Consider the following 19303-nt stretch of genomic DNA (forward strand, 5'->3'; position numbering starts at 1 on the left):
TTTGTGTCCCTGTAATTCAGTCGCCCCATAAAATCCAGTGATGGATTTCGGATTTGCTGCAGACATTTGACGTCAGCATTGCTTTGTTATTATAATCAATGATGCCGTAATGTGCCGTAAGCACATCACTAAAACAAACCCACGTCTAGAATAAGAAACAAGAAGCTGTTTTTCGCCGCTGAGCACTTTTTGTCTAGCAGACATTATACTACGGCTCTAAAATGTTTAGTTTAATTAGATGAAACACAGAGGCGTATTCGACTTTATGAGGCGCTGCGCAAAACGGTTAGTTTGTGACATCATAGTGCCGCGAGTGCGTTTTAAAAACACAGGTCTCGCGGTACTCTGATGTCATACTTCGACGTATCTGTGCAGCGGCGCATGAAGTCAGTCACGCCATCGCTACTGCAGATATTACGGTAGTCTGCGAACTAAATCCCTGCAGAGACTCGTGCAAGTGTATTTGCGTTTCCAGACGGAGCGGCCACGAGACGTGCGTTTGGACATATTTCAGCTTTATTTCGTTCATATTAGTCATTACAGTCTAATTAACTTTTTAGGGTTTGCATGCTTATGTAACGCATTCGCCACCGTTTTATTATCCTTTGCTGCAGTGAGACTCTTTCATCTCCGTAAGCGTCTATTCAACCTTACTCAGCATTCATCATTAATACTCTTAACTCTTGAGGTGTTAAATGTGGATATTGCCGTGTCTTCGGGGTGGTAACCATCACTAATTTTATAAGCCATTTATTAGCCAAACCAAGCCGTTAACTGTTTGGGAAGTCAGAGCTGGTGTTCATGCCCGATCTGCAGCGCTTCAGTTTTCCCTACCGTAGTATGAATTCTCCCCTCCATCAGCATCAACTGCTTCATTCACCAGAAGGACCCGGACATCCAGATTCACCCTCGGGTTTACTGCCCGAGGCTGCCGACCCATCCTCTTATTTCCTCGGAGATCATCCCGGATTCGGTCTGGGACCTGGTAGCGTCTCCCAAAGCGCATTTGACCTAGCATCCCACACTGGGTTACCTTACCTGCATTTTAATTCCTCCCTGTACTGGTCTCAACCGCCTCCTCCTCCTCCTCCTACAGCCATGGCACTGAGAAACGACCTGGGCTCCAATATAAGCGTGCTAAAGACTCTGAATCTGCGTTTCCGATGCTTTCTGGCAAAAGTGCATGAACTGGAGAGACGCAATAAGACATTGGAGCTACAGCTACAGCAGGCCTTGGACAGCAATAAAACGAATGCATGCGTTGAGGACGGCAGGACCAAAGACGTCGGTGTCCAGACTGGGTTTATTGGGCCTATCGGGGTCCGGCCTGGGTCTCTATCTATCCAAAACACCAATAACTCTGCCAAACGACCCACTACTTTATGTATGCCTTCTCTCACAACTGTTCTCAAACTTGAGCCCAGTAAAGCTGATGATGGGAGCTTTGGTTCTGCCGACCCAAAATCAAATAAAAACCCAACCATCACGGTTAGTGCCTGCACACCCACCACCGAAGCCGCTTCAGCCAACACCAACAACTCCAATAACAGCCCACGCATGAGCAGTGTTGGCACGGGGACGTGTCCCAATCCTCCCCCTCGGTTCCTCCCGGGCACTATCTGGTCCTACAACCACACAAGGAAATTGGGAAGCGGGTCAGAGACACGGGTCACCAGTCCCGGAGTGTCATGGGTTCACCCAGATGGAGTGGGTGTCCAAATAGACACCATCACCCCAGAGATCAGAGCACTTTACAATGTCCTGGCTAAAATCAAAAGGGAGAGGGATGAGTACAAACGAAGGTAAATATGAATATATTTGTGTCCCCAAAGACAGGCATATTGGGCAAAGATGGGGTAGGGGTGTCTTTCTGAAATGTTTGCTTATGGATCAGACATTATGATGCAAAAAGTCTTTGTTGTTGAATCTTGGGAGCGTAAAGCCAAAATCCTCTGCATTTTCCAAAGCGCTGTCCATCATTCTGGTGCTGAGCGGAAATCTTACACTTACTTATAATCATCAGCTGTGATTTTGTCATAAAACACCAATGATGCAGTCTTGAAGAATCAACAACATTGTGCTTTCATTGAATCAATAATCAAAAAGTTGCAGGCTGTATGAATTGTCTGTTTAGTACCGTTTTGTGTCTTAAATCTCTGAAGAGGAACGTGTTTCGACATGCAACTTTTGTGCGAATAAATGTAGCTTGTGTGTAAATCATCTGCTGACTGTCAAAGACGTAACTGTATCTTTATTTCTCAAGGCTTAAAAAAGATCTCGGATTACTGAATGGAGAATCCCTTTCGATAGTAAACCCTATGTAAGAGTTCATGAGTCGTGGCCTAATGGTTAGAGAGTCACAGCCGGCAGGTTCACTATTCACTTTAGCACTTTAGGGGTCACATTTCGAGGATGGACTACCATAGTTGACAATCACATCTCCGCTTTGTCACCTATAAAAGTGATGTAGTGAAGTTCAGGATGATTGGAGATCAATGGGCCACTGAATCACTTTTTTTAAGAGTTTAACTTTCTCACACACCTTTGCATCATACCAGTCCGATATTATATATCATATGCCAAACGCTTTTAGTAATCCAGGCCGTGTTATTCAAAGGAAAGGTATTTTATCTATGAGGACAAGCCATCAAAGTCAATGTCCAGACCTGCAGCACCCAAAGCGGCACATTCCTGCTGCAGTCAGTCATGAGTAACAGCTTTATTTAGGGCTGAACAGACTGTCAGCTCATTACTGTTTGTTGACTCAGATAGATAAATAGAGAGAGAGATAGACAGATAGATGCCATTTGTGTAATAATTTCATTTAAAACCATGAGTCTCTCTCTCACTCACTCTCTCTCTCAGCCACAACTTCAAGCAGCAGTGATCTATGATGCATCTGCATTGCAGTACATACACCGGGACTCCGCAGACAAACAACCTTGCTCTCTTTCTTCCTCTATCTCTCTCGCGCTCTTTTACTCCCCTTCCCTCTTCACACTTTCATTATATGTCACTCTCCTCAGTAATTGTATGTTTAACTCTTTGGTTGTCTGTAATGCATGGCCTTACACTTAACCTTGCAGTCCAGTGAAGTGCTGCTGCAATGCTGTGAATGTCAAGCAGGTCTTACGTAAGCAGCACAGGAGTCGTTCAGTTCCACCTCATTGCACTATACTACTGCGCTGGAACATATTGCTGTTGAACAGACACACAGTAAATTAGCCCAGACTGATGGATCATTTAAAAGGGCTATGCACTTATGTTTTGCTAACATACTCAATAACAACAATACTACTTTGTTTGGTGCCGTTGTGTCTCTCACATGCAGATATTCTCTAGACAGATACAACAGAATAGTCTCTTCATCCAGATGCTCCAGTGTTTCCTGTATTGGCAAATGTGCACATTTTATAGAAACTCTGCACACCTGAAAAAAAGGTGATAGGTGCGTATAGGAAAATAGTCAAACACTAACTGTCAGGTATGAAATATAAACATGATACCCCGTACACTAGCAATACTTGCTAGAATATTTATATTTCGGTCCACTGACATTCATCAGGCATATACACACTTTAAAATACAATATTAACCAATGAATAGAAAACAACCCTATATGGGCCAATCACAATCCGTCATACAATGCATGAACACAACTATACAATAAAAGACATTTTACAACATTACATTAAAGGTGCCAAAGAATGCAGTGATACAATATGTTAAGTTGTTCTCTGATATCTACATAGAAGGTGACTTTATTAAAGGCGGGGTGCATTATTTTTGAAAAACACACTTTTAGCCATTGGCTTTTAGAGATCACGCATGCCACCTTTAAGTGCAAAAACCAACTGTAACTTGAAAGTTTTCAACTTTGAGATCTGCAAATCACTCTAATCTTATATTTAAACAGAGAGTGTGTTTACATGCACAGTCTTACGCCGATTATGCTTAATAAACTGATAACACACGGGGTCATGTAAACGTGTAAAACGTTTTTCTTTATCGGGGGAAAGCCCATAAACGGTGTAAACAAAAAACGATCGGCACAGGTAGTTTTTTGCTCATTACGCCGATTTTGCGTGGCATGTAAACAACTTAACCGGCTTTCTCACGGTTTTGTCCATGTGCGCATGTCTCCGCGTATGATAGATAAACGTTACACGCGGAAGTAAGCGCAAAGTAACGCATAAAAGTCTTCGCTCGACTAAAGCAGTTGGCAGAGAAACTGTTAAAATAGAAGCTCATGTTACATATACAGGTTCTGCAGACATGAGAAGAGATACAACAGTATAGCTTAAAGGAACAGTATGTAAGAAATTTATATCAATTAATCATAAAATGGCCCTGATATGTCACTAGACATTAAGAAATGATTTTCATTCAAATACTTATATCACTGACAACAGTGGGTTATTGTCATTTAAAAAGTGGAGTTGCAGCCCTCAACTGATGTTTATGTTGTCATTTTGTGTATTGGCCACCAGTTGTGTGATTGCAGTACCAGTTTTAGCCACAAGTTTTGTTATTGCAATACCAGTTTTGGCCACAATCCTACATACTGTTCCTTTAATAAGACAAATATGCCGTTGACTTTTTGAACGACTATTGTGTACTTGTCATGACGCGTTGGGAAATTAAAATATATACCGGTATAATTGTTTTTGTTGTTTCAGTAGTGCAGCGTCATTTGTTTACCTTTGTTACTATAGTGATATGACACCGGCGCATGTCTGAATCGGGAAGTAGATCGCTGCACGGTTGTCAGTAGCAGCGGGGAGCGAGCTCACTCAGTCATCCGTTTTTCAGGCGATCGCTTTTTCCTCTTTCTCTTTGCTAAAGCAACGTCTGTGAGTATTACTTATGTAATATTATTATAACGCGTATTTTCATCCTTTGTGAGATTATTGATTTGGCTGAGTTAGCTTTATGTCTATTACTGCCTATTGTTTAATGGCTCGATTACGTTTCTCATATCACGCTGTGTAAATAATCCGCGCTGTTTTTCGTGTGATTTGTATTTGAATTCAGTATTATTATACCACGGGTCTGTTGAATGCTGCATTCTGATTGGCTGAGAAATGTTCTATGGGTGTTGATTATTTTTCTGTAAACCGCACACCTATCTTTTCAAATGTCTTAAAAATAGGCACCAGAGCAATGTTTGTGGTAACCGTGGTATAAGCGGAATAATTGACTCCGGTCCCCTGAACCATTTGAAAACAATGCACACCTGTGGTGTAACAGCACTCCGCTTCGCGTCGTGCCGCATTACCACCTTGGTGTGCATCATTTTCTTACAATTCAATGGCCCGTCGTCAACCATTCCTTACATATACTCATTTAATCTCATTTGTATTGTATTACAGTTTCACAATATTCCCAGTAAACTTTATGGAAATTAATCATCTGTGTCCTGGAGTTTCTTGGGAGTGTTTAAGCTGAATGGAGTGTAGTCCATGACAGTACTATAGGTGGTGATGTCACTGTCATTCAGTCCCAAGTTTTATGCATGTAAACGCATGAAAAAAGTTTTCTGTAATAAGCAGATTTTTGATAGTTATCCGCTTATTCTGTGCATGTAAACGTGCTCAGAGATGGTGATAGACAGGCAAAAGTTACAAATTGCAGCTTTAAAGGTCTAGTGTGGGATTCTAGCAGTGAGATTGTGAATTGCAGCTAACCTCAATTTCGAAACGCGAAAAGAAGCTACGATAGCCGTCACATAGCAAACATGCATCGTCCAATGGCGCTTATCCATTGCATAGTACCCCCCATGGGTCAGGTCGTGTCAGCTCACTTCACTTTGGGTTGGTTAGCTCTTCCATCGAGTTTAGTATCACTTCAGAGTGGATTATAGGCATGTTGTTATATTTGCGCTACCTACTGCTGTGACATTCGTGGGAGCAGCGTTGGAATGCTATACATCCCCATACATCATTTATTTCTTAGTCCACCACAAAATCAAAATTAACCACCAAAAATAAATGTTTCCACATTCAACCAGATTTTTTCCCAATTGGTTCGTTCCGAACAGAAACAGTATTTTAACATTTCCGGTTTTCAGTTCAATCCTAAATTTGACGTTCCTGAACCGGTTAGAACAAAAAATAAAGTTTCCGAACCAGTTAATAAAGTTCCATGTCAGCTGTGGGAGATACAAATAAGTAGGCTGATCATTAGGACATTAAACTTAAATTAGTAGTCTACATAATTTTCCTGAAGTCTCTATTTTGTCATCAAACATTAAAAAAGGCTACATGTAAGTGTCATAACTGTAATTCTGACATGCCTACATTTGTTGAGTGCACTTAAACACGCGCATACACACAGTGAAAAAAAGTGAAAATTTTTCAGTGCTTTATTCGCCAAATGTATTTTAATGGACTACAGTATGAGACACATTAGCGCAACTCTCTCTCAAGTTTATACATCAAGAGTTTTGATCTTTGAAGGGCATAGGGATAATCACGTTTGATTGGAGTTAGACCAGACATATTCCACCGCATGTGTGTCTGTGTGTACAGAAAATTGCTCACTTTAGCGCCTTTTTGTGGTTAAACCTTTGAAACGCGTGCAAATGATCAACTTTCACCCTATTTAATTTTGCGTATTGATCCGCAAATCGCATGCGAGCCGAACCGTGCGTCGTGATCTGTACAGATCACGGATCAACTACGATCAGTTACACCACAAATAATTGTAAAAAATGAGATGGTAGCCTACAATATTAACCTCTTATGATTGAGCATTAGAGACTTGGCCTTGAGTAAGCTACTTGCTGCTGGCAAGCTTCTCATTTCTCTGATTAGTCAACAACAACCAGAAGTGAACTTCACCGAGTCATATTGCTTGAAATCTTGTCAAAGAACGAAAAAATAACGGTATTAACCAGTTACCATTATTTTAAATAAACAATTCACGAGTTCACACTTACAAATAATTCAGAACAGAGTTATTAATATGCGTATTTGGCGTGCTGTCCGAGGAGAGGGCTCCGAGCTCGTTAATGGACTGAGCCCGGAGCGCTTCCTGGCGGGGAGAGGGTTCCGGGCTCAGCCTTAGGCCCGAACCCAGAACAATCCCCCCTGTTCTGGTTAGTAAGTAGACTATGCAATCGTGCGGGGAAGGGGAGGTGGAGGGATGCTGAAACTATCGAGGAATGAGGGTGAGTTGGTTTCCAGTCTATATAGGTTTCTGTTGATGCCGATCAGGTGGATAGCTGATTGCTGATTGTCAACAGCTGGTCATAGTTGAGGTGATTAGGTTGATTATTTGAACGTGTTCCTCCCGAACTTTGTTAATTAAACATCATTTCTGTTCCGAACATATTTTTTTTTTTAAAGTTTCTGGTTTCGTTTCTGTTCCTTGCAAAACATCGAAAGTTTCTGGTTTTCGTTCCGTGAACCGGTTCAAAGCCTTGGTCTTCATACATCGCTGAAACTATATGATATTTATTTATTTATTACTTATATAAATAGTATTTGCTTTATTAGTTTTCATTTAATTTTAGCATTTAAAAACATCAAGCTTTTTAACAAATATCAAATGACATCATCATGCTTTTAAGAAGGGAAAGTGTGTTGTTGGTTCTGAATGTCTGTTTTGGTTTTGTGGTCTCAGATGGGAGGAGGAATACACCATAAGAATGGAAATGGAGCAAAGAGTCAGTGAGCTTCAAGAGGTGAGTGGCACTTTTTAAATCCACGGCAAACTCTTTTCAGCAATGTATTCCTTATAGATGGCAGTCTGACTGCCACATTTGGCTTCTTGTTTTATTGGGTAGTTTTTGGGTTAATTTTTCTAGAATAATGTTAAAGTTGTAGACTAAATATGTGTAAACAGATGAAGTGTTACCACTTTACAATAAGGTTCAATCTGTCCGTCCATCTATCTAATCTTAGTTTCATGGGTGTTGATTATTTTTCTCAGTAATTTGCACACCTAACCTATCAAATGTCCTTGTCCAAATGTACATCCATGTCATGCGCCGATTGATCTGTGCATTGGGGCTTGCTTAAGTAGTAGATGTACCATCTAGTACAGGGGTTTTCAAACTTTTTTGTCAGTCGAAACCCCTTGACCTCTATTATTTACTTAAAGTACCCCCTGAGATTTTTAGTAAATATTTCAGTAATTTAATAGCACATTTGCTTGTTTAACTGTTAAAAGTTTTTATTAGTAGTATTTTACAGTTAGTCATCATTACCTGTAATTGTATCTTCATTAGGTTTTCTAGTTTTCTAAAATATTGTAGAGTTGTGTAATGATCACATGACATGCAGATTAAACAAATAAAATATATATTTTGTTTGTGTTTTATTTAGTTTTTTATTATTTATTTACATTGTATTATTTAATTGTTATTATTTTTCATCAACACATGCAATTCCCCGAACCCCAGTTTTGGAAAACCTGGTCATGCACAACACTGCTGTTTTTATTATCAAGCCACTCTGTTGGCTTAAGTTATAACGTAACAGTTTATTTAATTACAAAATCCATGAACATGATTTTTGAGTCCTGTTGGATCAATTCCCACTCGCAGTTGAGGTGAATACTACAATTCCCATCATTCCACGCTCCATCACAGCGTCATCAACCTACACCTTTGTTATTGCTTTGTGACCTCTAGCGGCAAAAATGACAGTACATATTGTGCCTTTAAATTTTTAATTCGTTCATAAGGCTGATGTTGGAAATGCCTCTTTGTGTTTATGTAGGACCTACAGGAGAGTGAAGTTTGCCAGGATGAGTTGGCCCTCAAAGTACAACAGCTGAAAGCTGAACTGGTGCTCTTTAAAGGACTCATGAGCAATGTAAGTGTAAGTCGAAAGCACTCAAGACTACTAGCACTGCAGCACTCCATTAAAGACACTGGATGGCACAACCAATATAAACAATACAGCTCCTTAAAGGGACAGTTTATTTCTGTGACGAATGCACTTCGCCAGGGTTTGTACAAGTTTTGGATCATTTTTTTGCAACATGAAAGATTCATACATAAAATGTTCAATTTCAGTGCAGGAAGTACAATGAAAGTCCTTATATGGGCACTTTAAAAGAAATAGCGGACGTACTAGGGGTGTAACGGTACGTGTATTCGTATCGGCCCGTTTGGTTCAGGGCTTTCGGCACGGTGCACATGTGCACCGAAAGGCCGAATGCAATCTTTTATGTGCGCCTGTGCGGAACATAATCCTGCGTTTCCACACGAACATATTAAGTGGCGGAAGTCTCCGTGTTCAGCGCAAGTCTTCTGTCAAACATATAACATAATTCGGCCCGCAGAAAGATTTTTATTTACTTAGTTGTATATTCGTTTGATTATTGATGTAAACGTTTACGTGTCGTGTCTAAAAGCGCATGTTAAATGCGTGTCACCGCGCTGTTTTGTTCTTTCAAAAGTGCGTGAGAGGTTGCTCGACTTTCATTGCTACGCAATCATGAGACGCGCTTTCTGTGACAGCGAGAATAAGGAACGCGTGATCAGATTTTTCATCTGCACCTCACGTCAATCATATCATTGTCACAATGCGATCAGCTGGTCGGGACAGAAAAGAGCTGTAACCTGGTCTTACTCAGCTGCGGAGGGGTTCGTTAGTTTAAATCACAGCTTACATTGACAACACAAGCAAAGATTAGGAGAAACGTGCAAAAATGTAGGCTAATAGTTCATAAATGTATTCAGGAAATGAATTTGTTAGTTTAGTGCAAGGTTTAAGTAGAAAAAGTTTAAGAGAAGGTTAAGAAAAGAGTTACCTACTGTTATAAAATAATGTAAAAAAGAACTTTGCAGTAGTATTTTATTTATTATTTTTTCATTTATATATATATTATATTTTAATAAAAAGTGTTTAAAAAGTGTAAACAAATAGTAAAAAAGTTTATAGTAATAAACAACCTGCAGTTTAAAGGCGGAGTCCATGATGTTTGAAAGCCAATGTTGATATTTGAAATCACCTAAACAAACACGCCCCTACCCCAATAGAATCTGGACCTTCTGTTGATAGACCCGCCCCACACATACGCAAACTGGCATTTGATTTGATTTTATTGGCTATAAGTGTGTTTTGGTAGTCGGCCCGTCTCCTTTTCCAACGCGTTTTTCAAACATCGTGGACTCCGCCTTTAATGTTTGCATTTTTCCCTTACTGTACCGAAAATGAACCGAACCGTGGCTTCAAAACCGAGGTACGCACCGAACCGTGATTTGTGCGTACCGTTACACCCCTAGGACGTACACACCAACCAAGAGCTGACACGAAATCAGCGTCACCAGAGAAGTGTGTTGTTGTTTGTGAACCAAATATAAGCTTGTTCAGCTTCCCAATGAACCCAACAAACAAGAATAAACAAGGGTAGCAGCAGAGCTGTGTGTGTGTGTGTGTGTGTGTGTGTGTGTGTGTGTTAAACGGTAGTTTTCTTGAAATGTGGTGGTACCAACTATGGAGGACCACAAGAGTCATGCAAAATGTAATAAAGAACTTCAATATTTAATAACTACAATTAATACATTTGTTTCAAAATTCATTAATTATTCTATAAATAAATAGACAATAGTTACAGAAAAGTCATTATGTAACAATTTATTAGGCAATAAAAAGTGAGATTATAAAAATAATTTAGAAATAAAATATGAATCCATTAATAAAGAGTTCAAAGTAATATAACAATTTACAAAAACAACATAAAACACTCAATAAGTTCATCATTTTAAATTGCATTTATAAATTGTTAATAAAATAATGGATTTTCAAAATGTATTTCAAAAATCGATTTAAAAAGAGGAATAAATAACTGGATTTATACAACCCCAAAACAGAAAAAGTTGGGACATAGTAGAAATTGTGAATAAAAAAGGAATGGAATAATTTACAAATCTCATAAACTTATATTTTATTCACAGTAGAATACAGACAACAAATCAAATGTTGAAAGTGATACATTTTGAAATGTCATGCCAAATATTGACTCATTTTGGATTTCATGAGAGCCAAACACTCCAAAAAAAGCCGGGACAGGCAGCAACAAGAGGCCAGAAAACCCAAATGTACACACAAGGAACAGCTGGAGGAGGACCAATGTTTAGGAATAGGAATGTTGTCCTATTCTTGTCTAATACAGACTTCTAGTTGCTCAACTGTCTTAAGTCTTCTTTGTCGCATCTTCCTCTTTATGATGCACCAAATGTTTTCTGTGGGTGAAAGATCTGGACTGCAGGCTGGCCATTTCAGTACTCAGATCCTTCATCTACGCAGTCTTGATGTTGTAATTGATGCAGTATGTGGTCTGGCATTTGTCATGTTGGAAAATGCAAGCTCTTCCCTGAAAGAGACGACGTCTGAATGGGATCATATGTATCTAGAACTTGGATAAACCTTTCAGTATTGATGGTGCCTTTCCAGATGTGTAAGCTGCCCATGACACACGTACTCATGCAACCCCAAACCATCAGAGATGCAGGCTTCTGAACTGAGCGCTAATAACAACTTGGGTTGTCATTGTCCTCTTTAGTCCGGATGAAATGGCATCCCAGTTTTTCAAAAAGAACTTCAAATTTTGATTCTTTGGACCACAGAACAGTTTTTCACTTTGCCAGAGTCCATTTTTAAATTGAACTACAAATACAGGTTTAAATTAGGCATTTAAAAGGGCATTTCCGTTTAACATTTCTGTTTTCATTTTCCCGATTGTTCTCCTTATTCTTTTCGCTATTCAATTTGCTTTTCGTTTTAGCTTCTCTATTTAGCTTTTCCGTGACTCTTTGGGTCCTTGCAAATGGTCAAATGAGAAATGCAAATTAGCTATGGCCAGGTAGATGTAACAAGCTCGCTGATTGGCTCTGATTGTACTTCATGCGCAGATTTACAGATCTCGGATGAGGACCCAAAGAGTCACGGAAAAGCAAAATAGAGAGGCTAAAATGAAAATGAAAACAGAAATGTTAAACGGAAATTTTTTGAAATACATTTTGAAAATCCATTATTTAATTAAGAATTTGTAAATGCAATTTAAAATGATGAACTTATTGAGTGTTTTATGTTGTTTTTGTAAATTGTTATATTAATTTGAACTATTTATTAATGGATTAATATTTAATTTCTACATTATTTTTATAATCTCACTTTTTATTGCCTAAAAATGATACATAATGATTTTTTTTTTGAACTTTGTCTATTTATTTATAGATTAATTAATGAATTTTTAATCAAATGTATTAATTTGCCATTTTTATTGTCCAGGTAGTTATTAAATATTGAAGTTCTTTATTACATTTTGCATGACTCTTGCGGTCCTCCATAACCAACAGGGTCATGAGTTGCAGGCGTTAAGTAAAGGTGCATCAAATATTGTTGTTTTGTTGGCAATCGTCACGTAAATGCATATAATATAAACAACACGAAAGTGTATTGAATCATAAGCTATCCAGAGATAGTGAGATAATGTTTTGTCTGTGTTGCTTGCTGGTGACTCGCTCCACCAGCGGTACGCCTCCAGAAGAACTACTATGTAATACTAGGTACTCAAGATTACCATGAGATAAGGAGAAACAGTGTGTATTATGTAAGCTTTTCAGCTTTAAAAAGAACACAAAAGGTTTTTCACTGATTCATCTAAAGCAAATATTACAGTACTGTAAATACAGTATAAGACAAACAGGCTGCTCACTCACAAACAACTGAGTCATCAGGACTCCATCTTGTTTACCTCAACAAATTGCATACACTAAAGGGTTTGTATCCAGAGATCTCATGAATGTTGTGTGCTACACTATCATTTCTCAACGCAGACTTCAGTCATCATATTTTCTTTCTGAATATTCAAGCTTTGTGCTATGAGTCTTTACACTTACCATTTCCCCCCACTTCACACTCATAAACTTCACACTCTGTTTATCTGAATCCTTTAAATATATCTGAAATAATATCAGATACACTTCCCAGAAATGCGAAATAGTCAGAATAGTTTGTGTTTGCAAATGAGTTCTGCATTAGCCGTATGTCCAAAGATGACACATCACGGTTTGTCTCGTGTGTCGAAATGGAAATGCCGCTGTGGTTTCGGTTTCACATTTGCTCTAAAACTGTTATTAGCACTTCGTAAGAATTAACTCCTTGAATAACAAGTAATGAAATTACTTTTGCTTTTAATGACACAAACACACCCACTTAAGTAAATCTGCATCCTTACAGAACCTGTCCGAGTTGGACAGTAAGATTCAAGAGAAGGCCATGAAGGTGGACATGGATATCTGCAGACGCATCGACATCACAGCTCGCCTGTGTGATGTCGCCCAGCAAAGAAACTGTGAAGATCCCATCAAAATCTTTAAGGTAGTCTATCCATCTATCTATTATCAGAGTAATTCACATGTATGCATTAGGCAGATGCTTTCATCCCTGGATTCGAACCCATGACCCTTTGCGCTGCTAATGCAATGGACGTGGTTATCCTCCCTTTCTCGCACAGCGCTGATGCTGTAGTATCTTAGATGCAGATAGCTGGTCTGCATTGCATTGCATTGCATTATGGGTAGATGCATGCTTGCTTGCATTTTAAGTTTATTAATATGTTGGTCAATAAAAACTATTTATGTTCACCTAAAAATGAATGAATTTATTCAATATTGTTTAATAAATGGTTACTAGTGGCTGCCAGTAAAAAATGCAATAATTATGTCTATGCTGCCAAACTGTACATTAAATATACATAATGTATGTACATTCAAAAACAAAGAGTAAAATAAATAAATATTTTATACGTGTCTCTTTCTCTCAGGTTCCCAGCCCTCAAAACGCCATCACCTCTCGTGCTCGTAAGCAAGGCTCTCAGGCCGCCAATGGCAGCGAGACAGATGAGCCGGTCAGCACTTCTGAGAGTGATGGAGGTGGTGTGAAAGACGATGAAGTGTGCACTCCTTCAACCTTTCAGATCAATGAAGAGATGCACAGAATGTTAACCCAACTGTGAGCGATTTAACATGCAGGCCAATATGTTATACTGCATTTATAGGTGATACGTAACTGACTTGATGGGGGTGTCTTTGTTTTTGCCAGGCGTGAGTGTGAGTTTGAGGATGATTGTGACTCTCTAGCATGGGAGGAGACTGAGGAGACACTGCTTCTGTGGGAGGATTTCCCACGATGCACTTTAACGGCAGACACCAGCCAGGGTGAAGTAAGTTTTGAGTGGATTTTGGGTCATTGCCATGTCTTGTGGTTTCATTAATCTCAGTTGATGTACGTGTGGTTTATATGTGGTTGGTTTGCTGTTCTTTCATTGATGTTACAGCTTAACTTCCTTTCTCAATCATTTAAATAACCAGTAGAATTAACAAGGTTTTTTTTAAGTATTTTTCTTCTGAAACATTTACTATATGTGCTGTTATGAATTATGATTGGAACACATCTTTACATGTAAAATGAATCCTGCTTAATTTTACTGTTGTGTTTCTGAAAGCTTTCTCTCTCTTATAATTTAAAGTTTTTCTTTCACAGTTTAATTTTAGCATTTTTCTATCTTTCTTTATTCCTCAGGCACTCTCCTCCCTCTCATTTCTATGTTTTTGCATGCAAACACTCGCACGGCACAAACTGGTACATGCACGGGTACCGTACGGTAGTTTGTTTTGCTGTAGTGTAGTTTGCTATAGGGCAGTTGGATACTAAGCGTCCCTGACATTAGCTAATGCGATGTTTGCTGGAAGTGTGTTGTGTTTCATAGAAAGCTCAAAGGATTCAATGTGTTAAACAATTTCCATCAGCAGGGTCATTTATCCAGTATTTTATTTTGCCTCTGGTTAAATCTGATCTGATGCTCAGAGCTTATGGTTCATGTGATAATGGGTGCATGGTGTCTCTCTCTCTCTCTCTCTCTCTCTCAGCAGGATGATTGTTTAGAAAAGGTGATAAATGACACAGAGTGTCTGTTCAAGTCCAGGGAGAAAGAGTATCAGGAGACTATAGACCAGATAGAGGTGAGACAATCGAACATCTTTGAGTTTTTTTCTTAGGAAATGGTCAAAATTGTGCTCTATTTACATCTGACTTACTATTTATATTATAATGAAATTACTGATGTTAGTCTATAACTCTGTTAGTATGTAATTCAGAAGAACTTTACTTCACAAGACTTTTTAAAGATGTGAAATAAATATTTGGTGTCCCCTGAGTACGTTTGTGAATTTTAAGCTCAAAATACCATATAGATAATTTATTATAACATGTTAAAATTGACACTTTGTAGGTCTGAGCAAAATGTGTGTTTTGGGTGTCCTTTGAAATGCAAATGAGCTGATCTCTGCACTAAATGGCGGTGCTGTGGTTGGATAGTGCAGATTAAGGGCCTGTATTTTCCCCTTCTGACATCACAAGGGGAGCAACATTTCAATTACCTATTTTTTACATGCTTGCAGAGAATGGTTTACCAAAACTAAGTTACTGGGTTGATCTTTTTCACATTTTATAGTTCATAGAAGCTCTGGGGACCCAATTATAGCACTTAAACATGAAAAAAGTCAGATTTTTATGATATGTTCCCTTTAAAGGGATAGTTCACCCAAAAATGAAAATTTTGTAATCATTACAAACCTGTATGAATTTCTTTGTTTTGTTGAACACAAAGAAAGGTATTTTGAGCACCATTTACTTCCATAGTAGTGTTTTTTCCTTCTATAGTAGTCAGTGGTCAGAGGCGTCATGCTCATTCAAACTGCCCCTCGGTTTTTTTTTTTTGAGCCAAATGGATTTTGCATGCAACCTCAAAATCAAATAAGCGTCCATTAATCTGTAACTTGTCTTTTAATCTGTTTAATATGCACAATATTATCAATTCTGCGCTGGATCCTTGTCACTTTTCAGAGATTTTTGCCGTTTTGATCATGTCACATAATACTTTATTCTGGCGGCGCTCACGAGCTTTGCTGTTGCTGCTGCATTTGGCTATCTGAGGAATTAAAACGTGTAAGAAACGCTCACAACATTTCCAAACCCCAGTACGTAATGTGCAGTTAACCTCCTCTGTGTAGAAAATGTATGGTTTAAAATGTGACCGTCTCGACAATGTATTAGTAGAGATTTCTAGATTCATCCTCTTGGTACAACGCCAGAGTTCGCCAGAGTTCACGGGGGCGCGGCTTTACACATGCTCACATATGAGGTAAAATTGAATGCAAAAATCCGTTCCTCTAATAATTTTATTATATATATATTTTTTTTAAATCATTATCGAACATTAAAATCAATCACGTGACTATACCTTATGTCATTTTCGTTGTTTATATACTTATTGGATTTAAAATTACATTAATTTCATAGGATAATGCGGTTGTTGTGCAAAATGCAGTAATGACACAATTAAACAAGTCATTAAACAAAACGTAAATAAACAAAACCTGCCGTTTCTGATGTAAATATGATACAAATGTGTCATTATTCCCATTGAATAGTGTTTGATATGAAAGTTAGTCAACACTTTCATTTTGGAGGTTTTTGCATGAAGGCAGGGGCGCTCAGATTGTTATAAATGTAAGTGCCATGGAAAAGACTGAAAGCTCTATAATATTTAATTTGATGTCTGTGTATGCACACATTTCTGTGAGCTGTGCACACTGTGCCCCCTTAAAAAAAATGGTGCATGACGCCCCGTCAGTGGTGCTTCTGTATTTTGCTTTATTACATATATCTTCCTTTGTGTTTAGCAAAACAAAGACATTTATACAGGTTTGTAACAGAATTTTTTTGGGGGTGAACCTTTAATAGGTTTTCGAAATGTCGTTTGTAATCCACATTGGATAAAAGCATCTTAATTTGAAGAATACATGTTAATATAATGTAAGGATTGTTTTTTTAAAGATGTGATGTGGTGTGTTTCTCTGTAGTTGGAGTTGGCCACAGCAAAGTCTGACATGAATCGTCACCTGCATGAATACATGGAGATGTGCAGTATGAAAAGAGGCCTGGACGTACAGATGGAGACGTGCAGGAGACTCATAACCCAGAGTGGAGACAAGTACGCATACACGCTCTCTGTCACAGTTATTATATATTGTACAAGAAGTCATTTTATCATTACTTTTTCTGGCATTAGATCTGCTTCACCTGCACCCGGAGGCGGCGCTGATGTGAACGGAGATGCCGAGAGGGATAAACCTGAGGAGGGAGGAAGATAATGGCGCTGAATTGCAAGATGAGAAGTCTCATCAAAATTAACCAGATGTCTTTGCTGATCGCTGCCTCTAGTGGCGGTAAATGGAATTACACCGTGTGTGCTCAACACCCAGAAGAAAACATCAAACTCCGTGTGACATTTTCCCCTGCGGGTTGTGCAGAAAAGCACTGCTGTTTTCACGCCTACATACTTTACGTACACCATGCCATTTTAAAGACCGTTGACTGAGTCCCTCACCAGATTGTCTGTTTTCATCTGATTTCGGCGAGTCTGTCCGCTAACGGGTATCATTCATGTTTTCCGTCTCGTCCTCCTATTGCCTGAGTCACCGTATTGTCAGCGACGAACGCAGTCACTTTTGATTTCACATGTCTGATCAATCGAAAAAAGGTTTTCATAAAGTTTCTGTTTCCTAGAGACTTCGAGCAGTTAGGGGACATTTGCTAACTTATGGTTGCTGCATGTACGTGTGCATTTCATGCCGCTGCGGGTTTCCTGTCGGACCTGTTGTAAATACCGGGCTGTTAATGCAGGTAAAGGGTGGATGTAACTGTCTTCCTGCAAGTCAAACCTCAAATTCACATGAAATATATGACATTTGACGTATTCGTGCTGATGCCACGCTGCTTTGGAGTCTCATAGAGTAATGCGTAACTTCCTCTCATGCGAGTGGAAAACATGAGTGATTGTCGAGATCAGACAAACGGGGTTTGAGGATGTTATGGCCCGATGTAAATGATAAGCGTTAACTATGTCAGCCTTTGTTATTTCCTTTTCACCTCTCTCACAGTTTTTCTTTGTCTCGGAGTTAAACTGTGCATTTGTATTAGACTTCGGATTCAGGAGGGACCTAGCAACATAATGCAATATTGACATTTGGGTTGTCAGGTGATAATATTGTGAGCTAGATGATTTCCATTTCCATGTGATGCATTTAAGCATTATATAGTTTGTGCATTGGTGGTGAATCAAACCCATCATAGTGGTGTCGCTAGTGCAATGCTATAAGGAACCACGACTCTATATTTATTTACATTCATGATATATTGTCAATTGTTGTTGGGCATTTTCTTAGTCTCGTTCTGAGTTTGGCTTTGATCAAATGGAAATAGTTGAGTTTGAGGTTTCGCCTTCTCATAGATTTGCTATGAATGGTGGTCAGTCTCCATTTACTCCAGATACTCTTGTGTAAAATGTATCTTACATGATCGATTTATCGACTTTATCAGTGCAGTATTGTAAGGTAATTAAAGGGTACTTCGACTATGAAGACTTGTATGCTTCAATACTTTATATTTGCCTTTAATACTAAAACCCATTGATAGAAACATAAAATATTTTAATTATTTAAAAAAATGCAACATTTAACTCTTTCCCTGCCAGCATGGATGTTTACTGCCTCCAGGAAAATGTTATTTTTTAAATATATAAACATACAATATATTAAAGGAATATTCCATTTTCTTAAAAGAAAAATCCAGATAATTTGTTGGGTCGAGAGGAAATTGTGTTTTTTGGGGAGAGCATTGCAGGATTTTTCTCATTTTATGGACTTTAATGGACACTTAACACTTAACTCAACACATAACGGTTTTTTTCGGCGGAGTTTCAAAAAGGACTATAAACAATCCCAAACGAGGCATAAGGGTCTTATCTAGCAAAACGATTGTCATTTTTGACAAGAAAAATTAAAAATATGCTCTTTCAAACCACAACTTCTCGTCTAGGTCCGGTCTAGCGCGACCTAAAGTAAATGCGTAGTGACGTAGGGAGGTCACGTGTTACATATGTAAAACGCAAATTTGCGGACCATTGTAAACAATAAACTGACACAAAGACATTAATTAGTATCATTCGACATACAACAATGTCGGAACGGTCCTCTTTCTCCACACTTGTAAACACTGGGGTGTAGTTTCGCGTTCGTCTTCTGTGACCTCTTGACGTCATGACGTATTGCATGGGGTCAGCTGGCGCATCACGACTGGATCTAGACGAGAAGTTGTGCTTTAAAAGTGTATATTTGTTGTTTTTATTGTCAAAAATGACAATCGTTTCGCTAGATAAGACACTTATGCCTCGTTTGGGATCGTTTGTGGTTCTTTGAGGCTCTGTTGAGGAAGACGGT

At 38.7% G+C, this 19303-nt stretch overlaps 1 protein-coding gene across 3 annotated transcripts; it reads left to right on the forward strand.

Moving 5' to 3' along the window:
- Nucleotides 1–415: 415 nt before the first annotated feature.
- Nucleotides 416–18445, forward strand: iffo1b (intermediate filament family orphan 1b). 3 transcript variants are annotated; one of them, XM_055209613.2, is made up of 9 exons: nucleotides 416–1802; nucleotides 7627–7687; nucleotides 8727–8828; nucleotides 13200–13340; nucleotides 13786–13973; nucleotides 14064–14184; nucleotides 14894–14983; nucleotides 16886–17016; nucleotides 17095–18445. In XM_055209613.2, the coding sequence occupies exons 1-9, from the start codon at nucleotides 802–804 to the stop codon at nucleotides 17174–17176; spliced, it is 1917 nt and encodes a 638-aa protein (XP_055065588.2). In that variant the 5' UTR covers nucleotides 416–801; the 3' UTR covers nucleotides 17177–18445. The 3 variants fall into 3 exon arrangements, with proteins under 3 accessions (XP_055065588.2, XP_055065587.2, XP_055065589.2); XM_055209612.2 differs by having other exon boundaries at nucleotides 417–1802; nucleotides 14891–14983; XM_055209614.2 differs by having other exon boundaries at nucleotides 420–1802; nucleotides 8727–8822; nucleotides 14891–14983.
- The last annotated feature ends 858 nt before the right edge of the window (nucleotides 18446–19303 follow it).

The sequence above is a fragment of the Misgurnus anguillicaudatus genome, chromosome 10, assembly GCF_027580225.2.
Source record: "Misgurnus anguillicaudatus chromosome 10, ASM2758022v2, whole genome shotgun sequence".
NCBI lineage: Eukaryota > Metazoa > Chordata > Actinopteri > Cypriniformes > Cobitidae > Misgurnus > Misgurnus anguillicaudatus.

What these genes read in the sequence shown, in the direction of transcription:
- iffo1b (XM_055209612.2), top strand. Translation starts at nt 802, where the DNA reads ATGCCCGATCTGCAGCGCTTCAGTTTTCCCTACCGTAGTATGAATTCT. An exon ending in GAGTCAGTGAGCTTCAAGAG is followed by an intron (nt 7,688 to 8,726) that starts GTGAGTGGCACT and finishes GTGTTTATGTAG; the next exon opens with GACCTACAGGAGAGTGAAGT. An exon ending in ATCCCATCAAAATCTTTAAG is followed by an intron (nt 13,341 to 13,785) that starts GTAGTCTATCCA and finishes TCTTTCTCTCAG; the next exon opens with GTTCCCAGCCCTCAAAACGC.